Source organism: Chelonoidis abingdonii, chromosome 3, assembly GCF_003597395.2.
Source record: "Chelonoidis abingdonii isolate Lonesome George chromosome 3, CheloAbing_2.0, whole genome shotgun sequence".
NCBI classification, from domain to species: Eukaryota; Metazoa; Chordata; order Testudines; family Testudinidae; genus Chelonoidis; species Chelonoidis abingdonii.
This window is the reverse complement of record NC_133771.1, coordinates 1,928,152-1,945,923: the sequence shown is the minus strand read 5'-3', so window position 1 is coordinate 1,945,923 and position 17,772 is coordinate 1,928,152. Positions and strand designations below refer to the sequence as shown.

Below are 17,772 nucleotides of genomic sequence, written 5' to 3'. Positions count from 1 at the left end.
TTTTCTACATTTTTATATATATTGTATTCTGTGTTGTAATTGAAATCAAAGTACATAAATATTAGCACTCGAAGAAGAAAAGACGGTTACTCACCTTTGTACTGTTGTTCTTCGAGATGTGTTGCTCATATCCATTCCAAACCCACCCTCCTTCCCCTCTGTCGGAGTAGCTGGCAAGAAGGAACTGAAGGGTGGCTGGGTCGGCAGGGGTATGTATCCGGTGCCATAGTGGCGCCACTCCAGGGGGTGCCCAACTGACCCACTGAGTGTTGCTAGAGTAAAAATCTTCCGATGAACGTGCACATGGCGCGCGCACACCTAACTGGAATGGATATGAGCAACACATCTCGAAGAACAACAGTGACAAAGATGAGTAACCGTCTTTTGTGAGTTCAGTCCTTGAGAGGGCCTCTTAGGGAGCTATAGGGAGTGGTCCTGCTTTGAGCAGGGGGTTGGATTAGATGACCTCCTGCAGTCCCTTCCAACCCTGGTGCTCTGTTCTGTGATAAGTAACAATCAGTATGGATTTGTCAAAAACCAACTTGCTAGCTTTCTTTGACAGGGTAACAGGCCTTGTGGATGGGGGGAAGTGGTAGACATGGTCTGTCTTAACTTTAGTAAAGCTTTTGATATTGTTTCACATGGCCTTCTCATAAACAAACTAGGGAAATGCAACCTAGATGGAGCTACTATAAGGTGGGTGCAAAACTGGTCCCAGAGAGTAGTTATCAGTGGGTCATAGTCAGGCTGGAAGGACATAACAAGTTGGGTCCCACAGGGATCAGTTCTGTTCAATATCTTCATCAATGATTTAGATCAAGGGTAGGCAACCTATGGTACAGGTGCTGAAGGCGGCACACGAGCTGCTTTTCAGTGGCACTTCCACTGCCTGGGTCCTGGCTACCGGTCTGGAGAGCTCTGCATTTTAATTTAATTTCAAATGAAGCTTCTTAAACATTTTGAAACCTTATTAACTTTACATACAACAATAGTTTAGTTCTATATTATAGACTTATAGAAAGAGACCTTCTAAAAATGTATTACTGGCACACGAAACCTTAAATCAGAGTGAATAAATGAAGACTCAGCCCAGCACTTCTGAAAGGTTGCCGACCCCTGGTTTAGATAATGGCATAGAGAGTATACTTACAAAGTTTGTGGACGATACCCAGCTGGGGGCAAGGTGGGGGTTGCAAGCGATTGGAGGATAGGATTATAATTCAAAATGATCTGGACAAACTGGAGAAATGGTCTGATGTAAGTGGGATGAAATTCAACAAGTACAAATGCAAAGTCCTCCACTCAGGAAGAAACAGTCAGTTGCACACATACACACTGGGCAATGACTGCCTAGGAAGGATACTGCGGAAAGGGATCTGGGGGTCACAGTGGATCACAAGCTAAATATGGAAAATAGGGTCAACATGTGACGCTGTTGCGGAAAAAGCGAATCCACTCTGGGCATGTATAGCAGATGCTGTAAGCAAGACATGAGAAATAATCTTTCGCTCTTCGCTCACCCTGATAGGCCTCAACTGGAGAATGTGTTCCAGTCTGCGGCCACATTTCAGGAAAGATATGGCTCAAATTAGATAGACTCCAGAGAAGATCAAACAAAATGATTTAAAGGTCTCGAAAATATGATCTGTGAGGAAGAGTGAGAAATTTGGTTTGTTATAGGTCTGAAAAAGAAGACTGGAGAGGACACGACTAACATTTTCAAGTATATAAAAAGTCTCGTTACAAGGAAGTAGGAGAGAAATTGTTGTGCTAGCCTCTGAGTGACCGGACAACAAGGCTTAAATTGCAGCAAGGAGGTCAGGTGGTACCTACTAGAAAAAGTTCCAAACTGTCAGGAAGCATTAAGCCGGGATAAAAATCCCTAGAAGTGTGTGGAATCTCCACTCCTTGGGGATTTTTAAGAGCAGGTTGGACAAACACCTGTCAGGGATGGTCCAGATAATACTTAGTCCTGCCAGGAGTGCTGGGGACTGGGCTAGATGACCTCTGGAGGTCCCTTCCAGTGCTGTGATTCTGTGCAGTATTACAGCAATATGGTGGAGCTGTGTTGTGGGGGCTGGGATACAGTGTGTCATGGAGCTGTATTGCCGGCTGTGATGCAGTGAGACAGGGCTGTCATGGGGCTCTGTTGGGGTTGGGATGCCATATTGCAGCACTGTCATAGATCTGTGTTTGTGTCTGGGGTGCAGTGTCCTGCAGCTGATTGGGGGCTGGGATGCAGTGGTCAGCACTATCTCAGAAGTGTGTTAGGAAGTGGGATGCTGTGTTGCAGCTGTGTTTTGGGGCTGCAATGCAACGTGATAGAACTATCATACAGCTGTGTTAGGGGGCTGGTATTTAGTGTTCCAGTACAGTCATGGAGCTCTCCTGGGGCTGGGCTGCAATGTTGCTGTGATGTCATGGAGCTATGTTGGCAGGGTGGGATACAGTGGGACAGCACTGTTTGGGGGCTGGGATGCAGTGTCACAGGACAGTCATGGAGCTGTGTTGGGTGGCTGGGACGCAGTGCCATAGTACTGTTGTGGATCTATGTTGGGGTGATGCAGTGTTGCAGCACTGTCATGGTGCTGTGTTAGGGATTGTGATGCAGTGTTACAGCATGTCACGGAGATGTGTTGCAGCACACTTGTGCTGTGGGCATGTTGTGTTACTTTACTGCTTTTTTTCCTTGTTTACAGTCCAACCCAGTGATGATTGATGCCAAAGAGGTGTCTGCAGCGCACAGGGCCCGGTACTTCTGGGGTAACCTTCCCGGTATGAACAGGTTGGTGAGAGCATGGTGAGAGAACCCCGAGTTTTGGGCCGTTTGCTTCTTGCATGATAGCAGAGCAGGGGCCGGGGGATTGCCAGCATAACTCATGTTAATCGTGCCTCTTCGAACCAGCCTTTGGAGCCCTTCTGCCCCTTAGCAATCAGCCTGTTGCCTGTTGTTCAGTGCTACTGAAGGCATGAAGGGGCCAGGTCACCCTTGCATGCTCCGAGTAAGGCATCCCCAGGCCGTGAGGGGTGCACGTAATTGGGTTGTAGATTTCACCCCCAGCTGTTTGCCTTGTACTCTGCAGAGCAGCCTTTGGGGTACATGGGAGCTCAGAGCTCCTGATTTCTACCCTGAGCACATTCCCACAAGGAGACAGTGTCCCAGGCTCCTCTGCCCACGAGGAATCCTGGCATGGCTCCCACCTGCCCAGCCCTTTCAGTTCGAGGAACATTTGTCATGTGATCCCATGGCCCTCGGCACCTGACTCATTGCATGGGCAGACTGAGAGCCCAGGCCGGGGAGCCAGGACTCCTGGGTTCTCTTCCAGGCTCTGACATCGGCTTCCTCCTTGACCCTTGTCGAGTCCTTTCCCCTTGCATGCCTCAGTTTCCTCCTGTGTAAGATGAAGGTGAAACTTAAGGCGGCGCAGAGGGGGGCAGACGCGTTGTGAGTGTTTGTCAAGTGTGGGGTGGTGGCGTTTGTGGTCCGTTCTAGCATGGCCAGAGTCAGCCGGGGAGAGGCAGGGAGCGTGTCCCTGCAGCAGCAGTGTGATCAGAGGGGCGCGAGTGACTCCACCCAGTGGGAGGTTGTAACTGGCTCTCCTGGCTCTGGAGGAGGAAGTGGCAATTCTCCAGATTGGGCCAGGAGCTGCTTTCTCCAGCCGCCCTCTCCTCCTCCCCTCCCCATTGCTAATGGATCTGTCCAGGACCCGCTCTGGTTCCTCAGTTCATTGCCAGTCCCAAGCTGCTCTGCCTCCTCCCCCCATCCGTGGCTAATAGATCTGTCCATGAGCTGCTCCGCCTCCTCCCCCCATTGCTAATGGATTAGTCCACAAGCTGCTTTCTCCTCCCCGCCTCCATTGCTAATGGATCAGTGCACCCCACCCCCAGCCCGCTAATGGATTGACCCAGGAGCTGCTCCATTCTTAATAGATCAATTCATGAGCTAAATGCGCCTGCTTTCTGCCGCCCATTGCTGATGGATCAGTCCAGGAGCTGCTTTCACTTCCCCATGAGCCTCTCTGCTTCTTCCCCCTATTGCTTAGGCATTGGTCCACGAACTGCTGTACCTCCTCCCGCCATGGCTAATGAATTGATCCATGACTTACTCTGCTTGCGTCCCTCATTGCTAATGGATCGGTCCACAAGCTGCTCCCCCTCCCTCACGGGTAATCGATCAGCCCGCCAGCTGCTCCCCCTCCTCCCGTGGCTGCTCCCTCACCCCCCGGGTTACGGATCAGCCCGCCAGCTGCACCCCCTCATGTCATGGGTTACGGATTGGCCCATCAGCTGATCCCCCTCTCCCCGAGGATAATGGATCTGCCCATGAGCTGCTCCCCTCCCGCCATGGGTAACGGCTCTGCCCATGAGCTGCCCCCCCCTCATGCAATGGGTAATGGATCCACCCACAAGGCTGCCCGGGGGCAATTATGGGGACTGTGTGCCTGGGAGCCCTGCACAGCCCTGGGCTGTTAGCACTGTCAGCGGGCCCTCGCCTGCCCTGCTGCACAGCCAGCCCCTGGAGGGGATACAGGCGCTGTGTGCAGGGTCAGCCCCCAGAGCAGGTACAGGCGCCCTGTGCACAGCCAGTCCCTGGAGGAGATACAGGCGCTGTGTGCGCGGCCAGCCCACAGAGGGGATACAGGCGCTGTGTGCAGGGTCAGCCCCCAGAGCAGGTACAGGCGCCGTGTGCACGGCCAGCCCCTGGAGGGGATACAGGCACCCAGTGTGTGGCCAGCCCCCAGAGGGGGTACAGGTGCCGTGTGCACGGCCAGCCCCTGGAGGGGATACAGGCGCCGTGTGCGCGGCCAGCCCCCGGAGGAGGTACAGGCGCCGTGTGCACGGCCAGCCCCCGGAGCAGGTACAGGCGCTGTGTGCATGGCAGCCCCTGGAGGGGATACAGGCGCCCTGTGTGTGACCAGTCCCCGGAGGGGTACAGGTGCCCTGTGCGCGGCCAGTCCCTGGAGGGGATACAGGCGCCATGTGCGCGGCCATCCCCGGGAGGGGGTACAGGCGCCGTGTGCATGGCCAGCCCCCGGAGGGGATATAGGTGCCCTGTGCACAGCCAGTCCCCGGATGGGGTACGGCCAGCCCCCCGAGGGGGTACAGGCGCCCTGTGCACAACCAGTCCCCAGAGGGGGTACAGGCACCGTGTGCGCAGGAAGCCCCCAGAGGCAATACAGGCACCCTGTGCGTGGCCAGTCCCCGAACGGGGTACAGCCAGCCCCCGGAGGGGATACAGGCGTCATGTGCGCGGCCAGCCCCCAGAGGGGGTACAGGCACCGTGTGAGCAGCCAGCCCCCATAGGGGATGCAGGCGCCGTGTGCGCAGCCAGCCCCCGGAGGGGATACAGGCGCCTGTGCGCGGCCAGTCCCCGGACGGGGTACGGCCAGCCCCCTGAGGGGGTACAGGCACCCTGTGCGCGGCCAGTCCCCGGAGGAGGTACAGGCGCCGTGTACGCAGCCAATCCCCGGAGGGGATACCGGTACCGTGTGCGCGGCCAGCCCCCGGAGGGGATACAGGCGCTCTGTGCGTGGCCAGTCCCCAAACGGGGTACAGCCAGCCCCCGGAGGGGATACAGGCGCCGTGTGCGCTGCCAGCCCCCGGAGGGGATACAGGCGCCGTGTGCGCGGCCAGTCCCCAGGAGGGATACAGGCGCTGTGTGCGCGGCCAGCCCCCGGGGCGGGGGTACAGGCTCCCTGGGTAAGGGGCACGGGTGGGAGCCCAGTCCTCCGGTGGGTACACCTGGCAAGTGGCAGCAGGACTGAATGCAGAGCTAATGCCCATTCGCAAGCTCCCACTTTTTTGTCTCCTAGGCCGTTGGCATCTACAGTGAATGATAAGCTGGAACTTCAGGAGTGCCTGGAGCACGGCAGGATAGCAAAGGTAAGCGTCTGAGCCCCCATGGGGCAGCCAGGGCCAGGAGGCACTGGAGAATAGCCCTGGGAGTTGGGCTGTATCCTGACCCAGGACGGCATCTGCCTCTGCGCTGAAGTGGGAGGGGGCACGCACTGCACTGTGTCGCTTTGGGATTTAGGCCGTGGGGTCATTGCCAATGGGGCAGGCCACGGCAGATCCCAGCCAGCCAGTGAGACAGGCAGAGGGGGTCAGACGTGGGGCACAGTTTGGGAGCGGTTGGGAATCCCTGCACGAGGAGACTGGGTCTGTGACATTTGTGCAGCTCTTGGCAGTGGGGAGAAGGCGCCTGCTTTGGCCCTGTTGGACGTCTGAGAAGGATGCTCAACTCGCTCCCCAGGGAGCTTGGCAGGGGCTGTGCCATTGCTGAAGAAGAGCCGACCCCCCAGCATGTGGGCTCACTTGAGACAGGATCCCTGCTCTGCGCTGTCATGGCCTCGCAGCCACCGCAGAGGGGCGCCGGAGTGTAGCAAGGGGCTTGGGGGGATGCTGGCGATTCCAGCCTGGCTGCAGGCAGGATCTAGTGACCAGGAGAGGGGAGCGACAGACTAACCTAGCTGCTGCCAAGGGCCAAGCCGGAAGTGGGAACTCTACCCTCGCCCCAGAGCAAGTCCGGAGCCAGCAGAAGATGGGGATAAATGAGAATAATCCATGAAGGTCTGGGCCAACGAGAGACCTGAGACTGCTCTGAGCAGACGGGCTCCCTCGGAGCAGCTCTTGGGGGCTCCCCAGCTGGGCCCCCATCTAGACCATGTTAGCTGGACAGGGGAGTGATTTGCTCAGAGCTTTTTGCTTTGTCCTTTCCAGTTCAGCAAAGTGCGAACTATCACCACTCGCTCTAACTCCATCAAGCAGGGCAAGGACCAGCATTTCCCCGTCTTCATGAACGAGAAGGAGGACATCCTATGGTGCACGGAGATGGAGAGGTACTGCTGGCCTGAGGGGGTGGGGCAACTCCCTGGGTTTGCACCGTCTCTGGGCTGGGCTCCCAGGGCGGATGGGCCCCGTCAGCACCGGTAGCCTGGGAAGGGAGGCCTGGGGATGCATACTGCTCGTCTGCTGGTTGTGCCGGAGGATTGGATGGCTCTGAATGCATCAGGGGAGCTCTGTCATTAAGGGCTGAGGGGGAGCTGAATCTCAGAGCGGGAGCTCGTTTGTTGGCATGAAGCAAACCAAGTTCTCTTAGCCTGACTGACTCCACCTCGCTCGCCCCTCCATGAGTCAAGCTTCATGTCCTTCACCTGCCACTTCTCCAGCGGGCAGCGCAGCCCTGGACACACACCTGAGCCCCCTCTGCAGTTCTGCTTTGCCCTTTGCGAGCCCGTCTGTCCAGGTTTTCTCAACAAGTCCGTCACCCGGTGTCTGAGCACCTTTACAGTGCACCGACGTGGACCCGAGAAGGTTACCGTCAAGCCCGGATCCCGCCAGCTGCTAAGTGGCTCCAAAAGGAGGATTCCTGTGGCAGGAAATCAGCTAACCTGTGCTCTTCCTGTCCCCTCCTTTCCATGCAGGGTCTTTGGCTTTCCGGTTCATTACACAGATGTCTCCAACATGAGCCGTCTGGCCCGGCAGAGACTGCTAGGCAGATCTTGGAGTGTGCCAGTGATCCGCCATCTCTTTGCTCCCCTGAAGGAATACTTTGCCTGCATTTAAGACACACAGGAACTAGTGAAGTGGAACAAATCAGAAATAAAACCACCCATGAGAAGAGAAGTGAAAATGTGGAACAAGAGAAAAATCAGCACCCAGAAGAGAGAAAGGATTAAACCCGATGGGAATCCACCGCGTCTCCCCAAGCGAAAGGGTTCGGTGTCCTCTCCTGAATTTTCAATGTTCAGCTTTTAGCCTATTTAAAAAAAAACAAAAACCGTTTTTTTTTTGGTAACCTTTTAATTTTCCGCTCTTTTCTGGATGGGTTTTTCTGTTAGTTTGGTTTCTGCTTCTCGAAGCTGCGAGCGAGGTGAGAGGCTTTCCCGAGCTTGTGAGCAAGCATTGTCGTAGCAGGAGGGCAAAGCCAGCAGGAAACGCTAGCAGAAACCCAAGCCTAGAGAGGGGAACGCGAAAGCAAGGTTCTGTCGGTCTGAGCTCGAGTTTTGTCTCTGGTCTGGTGAGCGTAGGAGCACGAAGCAGGGAGTGCTCAGCCTGCGCCGTAACTTCCAGCACTGAGCCTTACTTACTTCTACCAGCACCGTCACTGGTGATGCAAAGCAAAACCTGCTAGCAGGGAAGCCAAGAACACGCACCACACCACACCCTTTTCTACAGTATTTCGGGTGCCTACCACACAGGAAACCTTGAAGACGCAGTTCCTAGATGCCGCCGTTACCTCTTGTTTACAGTTTATATATATATGGTAGATGTGAGAGATAGATAGATATATATATAAAAGGTACTGTTACTACTGTACAACCTGACTTCATAATGGTGCTTTTAAACCGTGGGGTGAGTCAAAACATCAGCTTCCACGTTGCCTTACGTGCCAGGGCTTTCCAGAGAGCTGCGCAGGAGGGGAGCGGTGCAGACTCAGTGCCGGGGGCAGGGGAGGTACTGGTCCCCCGCCCCCGCGGGCAGTGCGGGGGAGGGACGAGAGGCAGTCTCCGTCCCATCTCATGCAATAACCTCTTTATTTTCTAAAAGGAAGCCCCCCCCCCCCCCACTCGGGCGACTTGGGAAGAAGCGGGTCTGGGGCTGCCCCCGCGCGCCCGTTGGGGCCGGGGGATAGAAAGCCCTCGCCAGAGAATAACAACACACAAACGTACTGGTGCTTTTCTGTGTACGTCGCCTTTGGGTGCTCTTTTCTGAGGGGCTCCCCTCCCCCAGCCCCTAGGCTGGGGTGCAGCACCGGGCAAAGCGATGCTTTGGGTCACCTCCGAATTCACAGGCTGCAGTTTTATACTGAGAAGCTGATGCCATCTTTGATTCTTCTTGTCTCTTTGTTGTAGAATGAAGAACTTGACTGTAGGTTCATGCCAAGGTGGGGAGGAGGGCCAGGCAGACGCCCCCCATTGCTCATCCAGGCCCAGGGGCGCAGGGCAGAGCTCCGGCTGCCCTGTGGGGTGCTCCTGGCCCGGCAGGGAGGCTGGTTCTCTCTTTCTGTGGACGCTGTGAATTCTGTTTCTTTTAGTACTTGATTGAACTGCAGCTGTGCTGTCCCTTCCCACCAGCCACCAGCACACTGCCCCTCGTGGCCTGGGCGGAGGGCACATGCTCTGCAGGGCAGGAGGCAGAGGGCCGGCCTGGGGCGAGAGCTAGACGAGGAATCACTGGCAGGCCCCCCTGAGGGAGACTCCCCCCAGCAGCGCCAGAAGAGCAGCATCTCCAGAGGGGGGATTCCAGGGGCTGGTGGCCCAGCACGAGCCCAACAGCCTGGGAGGCAGAGCAGAGGCAACTTCCCCCAGGCACCTGCCTATGCAGCACGCTGAGGGAAAGCCAGCAGGCGCCGCGGGCACTTCGGGCGCAATCACCCGCTGCAGAGAGGCACCAGCTGGGCAGGGTGAGATTCCAAAGAGAACCTTAGGGCAGCCTCGAGGGGTGGTACATTCAGGTGGGCACATGGCCAAAGCTAACCGGTCCAGGCCACGTGCCCAACCGCAGCCAGTTGGCACCAGTGGAGGATCTGGTCCTCCAGGGGCATTTGCCAGTGTGCCCTGGAACAGCAGGCCCAGGAGGAGCTTGGTGTCTGTCTTGGGCTCTCTGCTGAGTCTGCCAGCGGGAGAGCAGCTTGGAGGGGGGTCTTGTCACAAGGGCACTGATCAGCCACTATCTCAATAACTTCCCTGGGCTGCCATTGGCCAGCCCCTCTCAGCCGTGCCCAGGGCTGTCTGCCACTGTCTACCCCCTCGGTAACACCCACCCCGCCCTGCCCATTGCCCCACCCCCTTGGTAACACCCACCCTGGCTTGCCCGTTGCCCCGCCCCTTCGGTAACGCCCACCCCGCCCTGCCCATTGTCCTGTCCCCTCGGTAACGCCCACCCAACCCTGCCCATTTGGAAACACCCAGGGCTTGTCTCCATAGCTAATTACTGCCCAGGGTGTGACTACAGCACCCCAGCTGGCCAGGCAGTGCCAGCACTGTGCTTTGTGGGCACTGCCCCAGCACAGTATTTCCCTATTGGGATCCAGGAACTGGGCAGGTAGAACCCACCCACTGCCAAAGGACCCTGCCTACGGGGAGGATCCACTGGGCCTGGAAACCAAATGCTTTGGGGGGACAACTAATGAGCTAACAGCGACAGGAGCTGCCAGGCAGGGACTTGCCATGGAGACAAGCCTGAGGCTCATTTTGAAAATTTTTGTAAAGGAATTTTAGAAACAGGCTAAGGAGATTCCCTCCCTCCTGCCCGTGCCAGAACATGAGGCCCCACTGTGCCCTGGCCCAGCTCACCACCCTGCTGTGGAGCTGTGTGACAGGACCATGCGGTGGGCAGCACATGGCCCCTCAGGGCCTGACCCACCAGTGATACAAGCCAGCTCCAGCTCCCTGCCCAGAGAGTGATTCCACGGCACTTGGCACTGCCCTTCCTTCTCCTGGGGAGGCAGCAGCGAGACTCCCAGAGCCAGGCCAGCATCTAGCGCTGCAGAATCCTCCCTCCATGCACCAGCAGACACACACAGACAGAGGACACGGGCCACCCCCGACAGACAGTCAAAACCGCACCCACGTACCCACACGGATGATGGCCTTGTCTTCCCACCCTGTAACAGCCCCCCCAGTGGAATGTGCGCACACACAGACAATGGAACACCCCCCCACGCGCACACAGACAATGGAATACACGCACCCCCATGTGCACAGGCACACACAATGGAATACACACACCCCGTGCACACACACAGACAATGGAACACCCCCCCCACGCGCACGCAGACAATGGAACACACCCCCATTGCGCACAGACACACACAATGGAATACACACACCCCGTGCACACACACAGACAAATGGCACCCCCCCGATGCGCAGCTAGACAATGGAACACCACACCCACAATGCGCACACACAGACATAGAAAACACTCCGTGCACACACAAGCACCCATGTGTACACACAGACAATGGAACACACACGCTCCCATGCGCGCGACACAATGGAACACACACACCCCATGCGCACAGACACACAGTGGAACACACACACCCATGCACACACACAGACATGGAACACCCCTCCCATGCGTGCACACACCCATGTGCACCACAGACAATGGAACACACACACATGCGCGTGCACACCACACACAATGGAACACCACATACCCATGCGTGCGCGCACACACACACAATGAACACACACCACACCCATGCGCGAGCACGGACACACACAGTGGAATACACACACCCATGTGCACACACAAGACAGGAACACACACACATGCGCGTGCACCACACACACAATGGTACAACACATACCCATGGAACCCCTGGAGACACAACAGTGGAAAACCAGCACTATGCACATAGCAGACAAACAACACACAGATGAACACATGATGCACAATGGTGGTGGCGCACACACACACACATGGAACACACACACCCATGCGCACGCACGGACACACACAGTGGATACACACACACCCAGTGCGCACACACAGACAATGGACACACACACAGGAACACACCACACCCAGCGATACCCAAGACTGAACACACACATCGCGTGCACACACACCACACACAATGGAACACACACACACCCATGCGCGCGCGCACACAGTGGAACACACACACACACACACATGCGCACACACAGACAAGGAACACACCCCATATGCCACACCCACGACATGGAACACCTCCTCCCCATGCGCACGGCACACACACACACACAATGGAACACACCATGCCAGCAGCGCGCACACACACCAGTGGAAACACACACACTCTATGCGCACACACAGACAATGGAACACACACACTCCATGCAACACAGACAATGGGGCACACCCCCATGCGCACACCACGGACAGTGGGAATGAACACACACATCTGAGCACACACTCACAGTGGACCACACACCCTCAGAGGAGCATGCGTTACACTGCAGACTGGGGGCTCCACCCCACATGTGCACAAAGACAAAGAACATGCGTGCATGGCCAGTGGCAGCCCATGTCCCTGTACATACAGACTGTGGCATTCATAGATTCACAGACTTCAGGGTTGGAAGGGACCTCAGGAGTTACCTGTCCAACCCCCTGCTCAAAGCAGGACCAACCCCAACTAAATCCCAGCCAGCGCTTTGTCAAGCCTGACCTTAAAACCTCCACCTCCCTGTAGGGAACCCATTCCAGTGCTTCACCACCTCCTAGGGAAAAAGTTTTTCCTAATGTCCAACCTATAACCTCCTCCACTGCAACTTGAGACCATTGCTACCTTGTTCTGTCATCTGCACCACTGAGAACAGCCGAGCTCCATCCTCTTTGGAACCCCTTTCAGGTTGTTGAAAGCAGCTATCAATCCCACCTCACTCTTCTCTTCTGCAGACTAAACAATCCCAGTTCCTCGCCTCTCCTTAAAGTCATGTGTCCAGCCGCCCCTGATCCTTCTGCACCATATGTCCACATGAGGACAGTCCCCCCCCACAGCCCCCCCCCAGTGCACACTCGGCCAGCCCCCCATGCCCACAGGAACGGTGGCGCACACACCTGGACAGCAGCACACGCAGCCAGGCCATATGCATGCAGGCTGTGTGCACGGCCAGGGAACCGGAACAGCTCCTAGTGTGCTCACATGCGCACACTGGCAGGCTCTCTTAGTGCAAGAACTTGGGAGGGCTCTGGGATGGGACTGGCCCTGCCTAGCCCTACGGGTCACCACTCACCCCTGGGCCAGGCCAGGGTCACAGATCCCAGCACCGAATTCTCGCATTCCCTTTAAGGGCCGTTCTACACCCACCAGCACGGGGCTGCGGACCCCACTGCGCCAGCCAGCTGCTATTGGCTTGGTGAGAAGTGGCTGGGTCATGTCTGCATACGGGCCTGGGGCACCCCCCTGAGCGTAGCTCTGTGCCCAGCCTGGTGGGAGCGGGGCAGGAGCCCTGCCTTGCCCAGCACCTGAGCACACTGCCTGTGCCAGACATCACAGCCCCTGCCTGGGGCAGACCATCCCAGGTGCTGTGGCCCCTGTTTGCAGTTCAGCCCCCCGTGTGCAGCAGGGACAGCCTGGCCCCCATGTCACTGGGGCCAGGGGCCCACTCCATTTCAGACATAGGGCCTCTGGCGGCACTAGATCGCTGGGTGGGAGAGAATGGCTCTTGCTGTGCTGGGCGTGGCTATGGGAGCTGCCCCTGCCTTCACGCCAAGTACCAGAGACGAGCCAAAAGAGCCAGTGAGTGCACACGCCCTGCAGCATGGGAGGCAGCCCCCTTCAAAGCCATAGACGCAGGGATCTGCTGAGGGGAACTGAGCGGGGTCCTGGGCACAGGGGGATCCTGCCTGCCGGGTCTGTGTCCCTCCCCCAGACACACGGGGCCGTGGGAAGAGCCAGTGCACCTAGGCTCACTCGCAGGAGAGAGGCGGTTCTAACGCCCTGGGTGAGGTGCCAGGGGAACTGCTCTCACCCCCTGCCAGTGCACAGAGAGGTGAGGAGCTTCTGTGTCAGCACTGGGCCGTCAGCTGTCCCCACCTCCGCTCCAGCAGCCCTAGACTTGCCCCTGGAAGCAGGCTCCCTGCTTCCCCAGGCTCCCTGCTCCATGGCGGGTCCAGCTCTGGCAGGATGGTGGCCTTAAAGGTCTCTTCCTCCTCGGTTCCCATCCCCGGCAGCCTGAGTGCTGCAGGCAGTGGTCAGGGCAGAGCCATGCTGGCAGAGCCGGCAAGTTGAGGGCTTAGCTGTGCCCGTTGTGGTGGCACTGGCCCGTGGGAAGGGCCCTGCCGCTCCGTGCACAGGACGGGCTTGGACCAGCCTGAGGGTTCTAAGGCCTGGAGTCTCAGCAGGTGTCAGTGCCAAGGCAGCTGTTTCCCACACACCCACTGGGGCTGCACCAGCTTGCAGCACCCACTGTGTGGCCAAGGCGTCTGGCTGGGAGGAGCCTGGGCCGAGCGCTCCCAGGGTCCCCTGAGGAGGGAGGGGGCCGTGCGGCACAGCCCCCTTGGCATTCGGGCCGGTTCTTAAAGGAAAACTGCAGGGCTTGGTGCTAAAGCGCAGGCGGTTGAGCGGCTCGCCGCCATCCCTGTCACTGTCTCGCTCCCCATAACTGTGAATGGTGCCGGGGTCTCTCAGGGCCTGACACTTCTCTCTGCTGGGCAGGGCAGGGCACCGTGGGTGGAAAGGAGGCTACCAGGGCCTGCCTGTGGGTGCTTGCTAATTTCACAGCAGGTCCATCTCCAGTGGAGGGTAGCACGTCCCTTCCAGCAGCTGGCCCTGCCGGCCGGCCCCTCCGCTCCCTGCCCTGCCTCTCAGGCGCTCCCATGGCAGCTTCCCGGGGGACTGGGGTCTCTCTCATGGTTTGCTCTTCTCTGCAACTCGCTGGGGAGGGAGTTTGAGTCTCTTATTCACATAGCAGTTTTCCTTTAAGGGGGGGCAAGGGCTGCTCCCCAAGAGGCAGCAGGGGCCTGTCACGGCCCAGCATGCACGACTCATGAGGGGAGACGGCCCGGGGGGTAGGGGTCAGCCACGGGCGCCTCTGCCCTCCTATCTCTCTACCATGTGACTGGTGCTAAGTGGGGAATCTGTGAACCCCCAATAACTGTGCATGAACTCGGGGGGAGGCTGCGGAAGGTCGTGGAGGGAGGGTGGGCTCACGTGGAGTGGCAGGCGCTGCAGGCCAAGCAGAGCCACGTTAGCAGCACTGGCTCTTTAATCTTTACATTTTAGTAAAGGTGGAAGGACGTGGGTCCCAGGCTCCCACTCTCCTGCCTGGGTCTCAGCAGAGACCTGCAGAGCCATTGCTTCCCTGACCTCTTGTTCAGCTGTGAGCCTGGCAATGCGATACCTGGGGAGGCCTGGGCCCAGCACCACCCTCCCACCAGCTTTCCACCAGGAGCCACCACTGGCTGCAAGGGAACAGCTCCTGCGTGAGGCTGGTGTGAATGCAGGGGGACCAGGCCTGCAGGGGTGGTGCAGGGCCCCCCCATGGCAAAGCCCAGTGGGAAAAGCAGGTTCCTGTTGCTCCACAAACTGGAAACTCTGGGAATGGCCCTTTGGCAGCGTTTTCAGGCAGTTTGTTTTTCAGATTCCCTAGTCTCCGTCTCCGGGAGCATGTGACATAAGCCACCCGCATCCCAGCCCATGGCCTTGGGACACAGATAGGGAGAATTGAGAATTTTTTAAAGACTCAACACACACTTTTTTTTTTTTCAAAAAGCAAATTTTGTTGCACAGCCCTATATCGAAAACAAAAAAGCCTAAATTCCTTAACAATCCGCCGAGGGAGTAGGTGACAAACAAGGTGCTAAAACATTTTATGAAAAATCTATATTGTTAAATGAAGTCTGCTGTCTGGACAATGACTGTTTGTTTTGTTTTCTTGTGGAGTTTCAAAGAGCACTATTATTATTTTACTCTTCTATATTATTATTAAAAAACAAAAGGCATTTTAACTTTGTACTTGAAACTGAAATGAGAGATTTCATGTGTTTTAGCCTAGGCATTGAAGTAGCTGATGCTTAACTATTTGTGGGAAATCATTTATTCATCCTGAAGAATAAACTCTTCTGTAGAGACGTTGGTAATAACGTTGCCTGTTCCCTATGATTTGGCTTGAGTACCCAGCGCTAGGACCTCTCTAGTGTACATTCCATGCAGCTAACACCCACCTCTCCCCAGCTTTTCATTTTCTTTCTTTCCTTTTTTTATGATTAGGATTATTTGGTTTCTGGTTCCAGCATCCTTCAGCCGCTATGTTTTGGGGTTTTTTTAGGGTCGCTTCTATATTTATTGACAATAAATAATGTACATTTCACAGTATGGTTCTGCGACCTGGCGGGCAGGGGCCCCTCGGCCTCTCCCCTCCCCGGTGTTCTGTTGTATCTCTGTGTAAGTATTGCTCGTGACATAGTTGTTATGAACTAATTAAAAAGGTCAATGCGTGCAGCAGATGTAGGAAGTCTGTCCGTTTCGCCTTCATCCATTTCTTTTTCCTTTGGTGCCCAGAAGAATATACAAAAGAAAAGCTCCTTTCTAATGTACTTGTGCTGGAGAACACTTGAATAAATGTACTGTTTTTGTGCAAAAAAAGGAAAAAAAAAAAAAGAAAAAAGTCCCACGGTCATGTGCTTTGTGTCGCCTCCTCTTGTCTTGGTGTGTGGGATCCTTGGCACTGTGGGTGCCCGTAGGTCCTGTCTGTGCTGCTGTCAGATCTCACTAGTGGGGACTGGCCCCTGGGCACGGGGGCGTCTGTGGGGACATTACCGCCGGCCAACCCCAGTATGACCTGAGTGTTGGGACGTTGACGCTGCTCCTCTGCCTGCATTATGGTCCAGGCCCTGCTCCTGGCAGCACCGAGTCCAGCAGAGCCATTGCAGATCGGCATGTAATACACTCGCAGTGTGCTGGGGGTGCACCTCGCACCGTCACCTCCTAGCACGCACCTACTGAGGGAAATGGGCCTTGGCCTCAAAGCGTCAGTCAGGGTCAGATGGCCAGGGCATCTTCTGGCAAATACCCCTGAGCACCTCCCCCTACACCCAGCGCTGAATCCTGGGGTGAATTCTTGCTGCAGACCCTTGTGTGAGAAGTGGTGCTCCAGGTTATTAGACCAGGAGAACTTGGCAACCTGAGTTCATCCACTACGGCAAAGCCTGGCCCAGGAAGGCCTGCCTCGTGTAGCCAGCTGGCTGGCCTATCATCTGTGCTTGGCACAAAGCAGCATCTTTTCCATCCCATGCCGGGCTAGCAGCACCCTGCCGAGCGCTGCATCCGGTACCTGCCTCGGTCCCTCCACTCCGCCCCCGCACTGCAGGGTTGGCACTCCGTACGCTTGATTCTTGTTCTGTTACAGACCCCAGTTCCAGCTCCTGTTCAATCTCTGCCCTCCCAGGTCCTGGCCCTTCGCTATCTCTGCCGGCGCGCCTAAGCTCCACTTACTGGCACACACCCGGGATTCGGTGAGGCTCACAAACCTGTAGGTGTAGCCGTGCTGAAAAGGGGCTGCCACGGCACAGGATCCCGAATCTGCCCTCCGCAGCGTGAGACCCAGGTCACTGTCTGGTGCAATAGGCCAGGAGCTGTGAGAGCAGGAGGAGGCCTTGGCTGGTGAGAATTGGCAGCTCCCTCTGTGCCGGCCTGGTTTCCTGGCAGGCACTCTCTGGAGTGTGGGCTAGGCACAGGGTGGCAGACAGGAATGGCAGTCCCATGCCAGTAAATGGGGAGGTGTCCTGGCACTGGCTGGAGAAGGCCCCTGGGGGAACACAGTGCAGGGGCGCTGCATGCCCAGCGACTTGGCTCCAGCCGTTCTCAGCCCGGCGTCTGGGTTCCACCATCACTCCACAGCTGAGGGCAGACAGGTCTCAGTGCCGAGCATGGGGCAACCTGACAGGGCCTGGCACTGATCCCTGCTCAGAGCCTTCCAGCCAGCTGGCAGGCCCTGGGCCAAGGCTGCTGCATCCAGAGGTGCCAGTGCCATAGGCGCAGGGTGCTGACCACTCCGCTGCGCTTGGGCTGTGGCCCCTGGGGAGCCCAGAGAAGCCAGGGAGTGACTGTCCCTCCAGACCCAGTGGGGCTGTGTGTGCACCCAGCTGCCCTGTGCCCCCAACCCGAGCAAAAAGGGCACAGCAGGCCCCGTGCCCCTCCATGCCTTCTAGCCGCCCATGGCAATGAGTCCGCGCCCAGCTGTGTCTCCGTGTCCTGGGAGTTCCCAGTGTCATAGCACCCCCGCCGGCCAGACACCTGCCCCACACTGAGCCCCACCGGAGAGCGGG

The 17,772-nt window shown here is 57.0% G+C and overlaps 1 protein-coding gene across 3 annotated transcripts in view; it reads left to right on the top strand.

Annotated features, from left to right (window-relative positions):
• The window catches only part of DNMT3A (DNA methyltransferase 3 alpha), a 312,305-nt gene extending 304,525 nt beyond the window's left edge, over nt 1–7,780 (top strand). Inside the window, exons 19-22 of one of the 3 annotated variants that reach the window (XM_075063542.1) lie at nt 2,700–2,785; nt 5,814–5,883; nt 6,721–6,839; nt 7,425–7,780. In XM_075063542.1, coding sequence (XP_074919643.1) covers nt 2,700–2,785; nt 5,814–5,883; nt 6,721–6,839; nt 7,425–7,566 — 417 coding nt within the window. In that variant the 3' untranslated portion in view covers nt 7,567–7,780. Of the gene's footprint in view, nt 1–2,699; nt 2,801–5,813; nt 5,884–6,720; nt 6,840–7,424 lie in introns of all 3 variants that reach the window. The other 2 variants (XM_075063543.1, XM_075063544.1) reach the window with 2 other exon arrangements.
• The last annotated feature ends 9,992 nt before the right edge of the window (nt 7,781–17,772 follow it).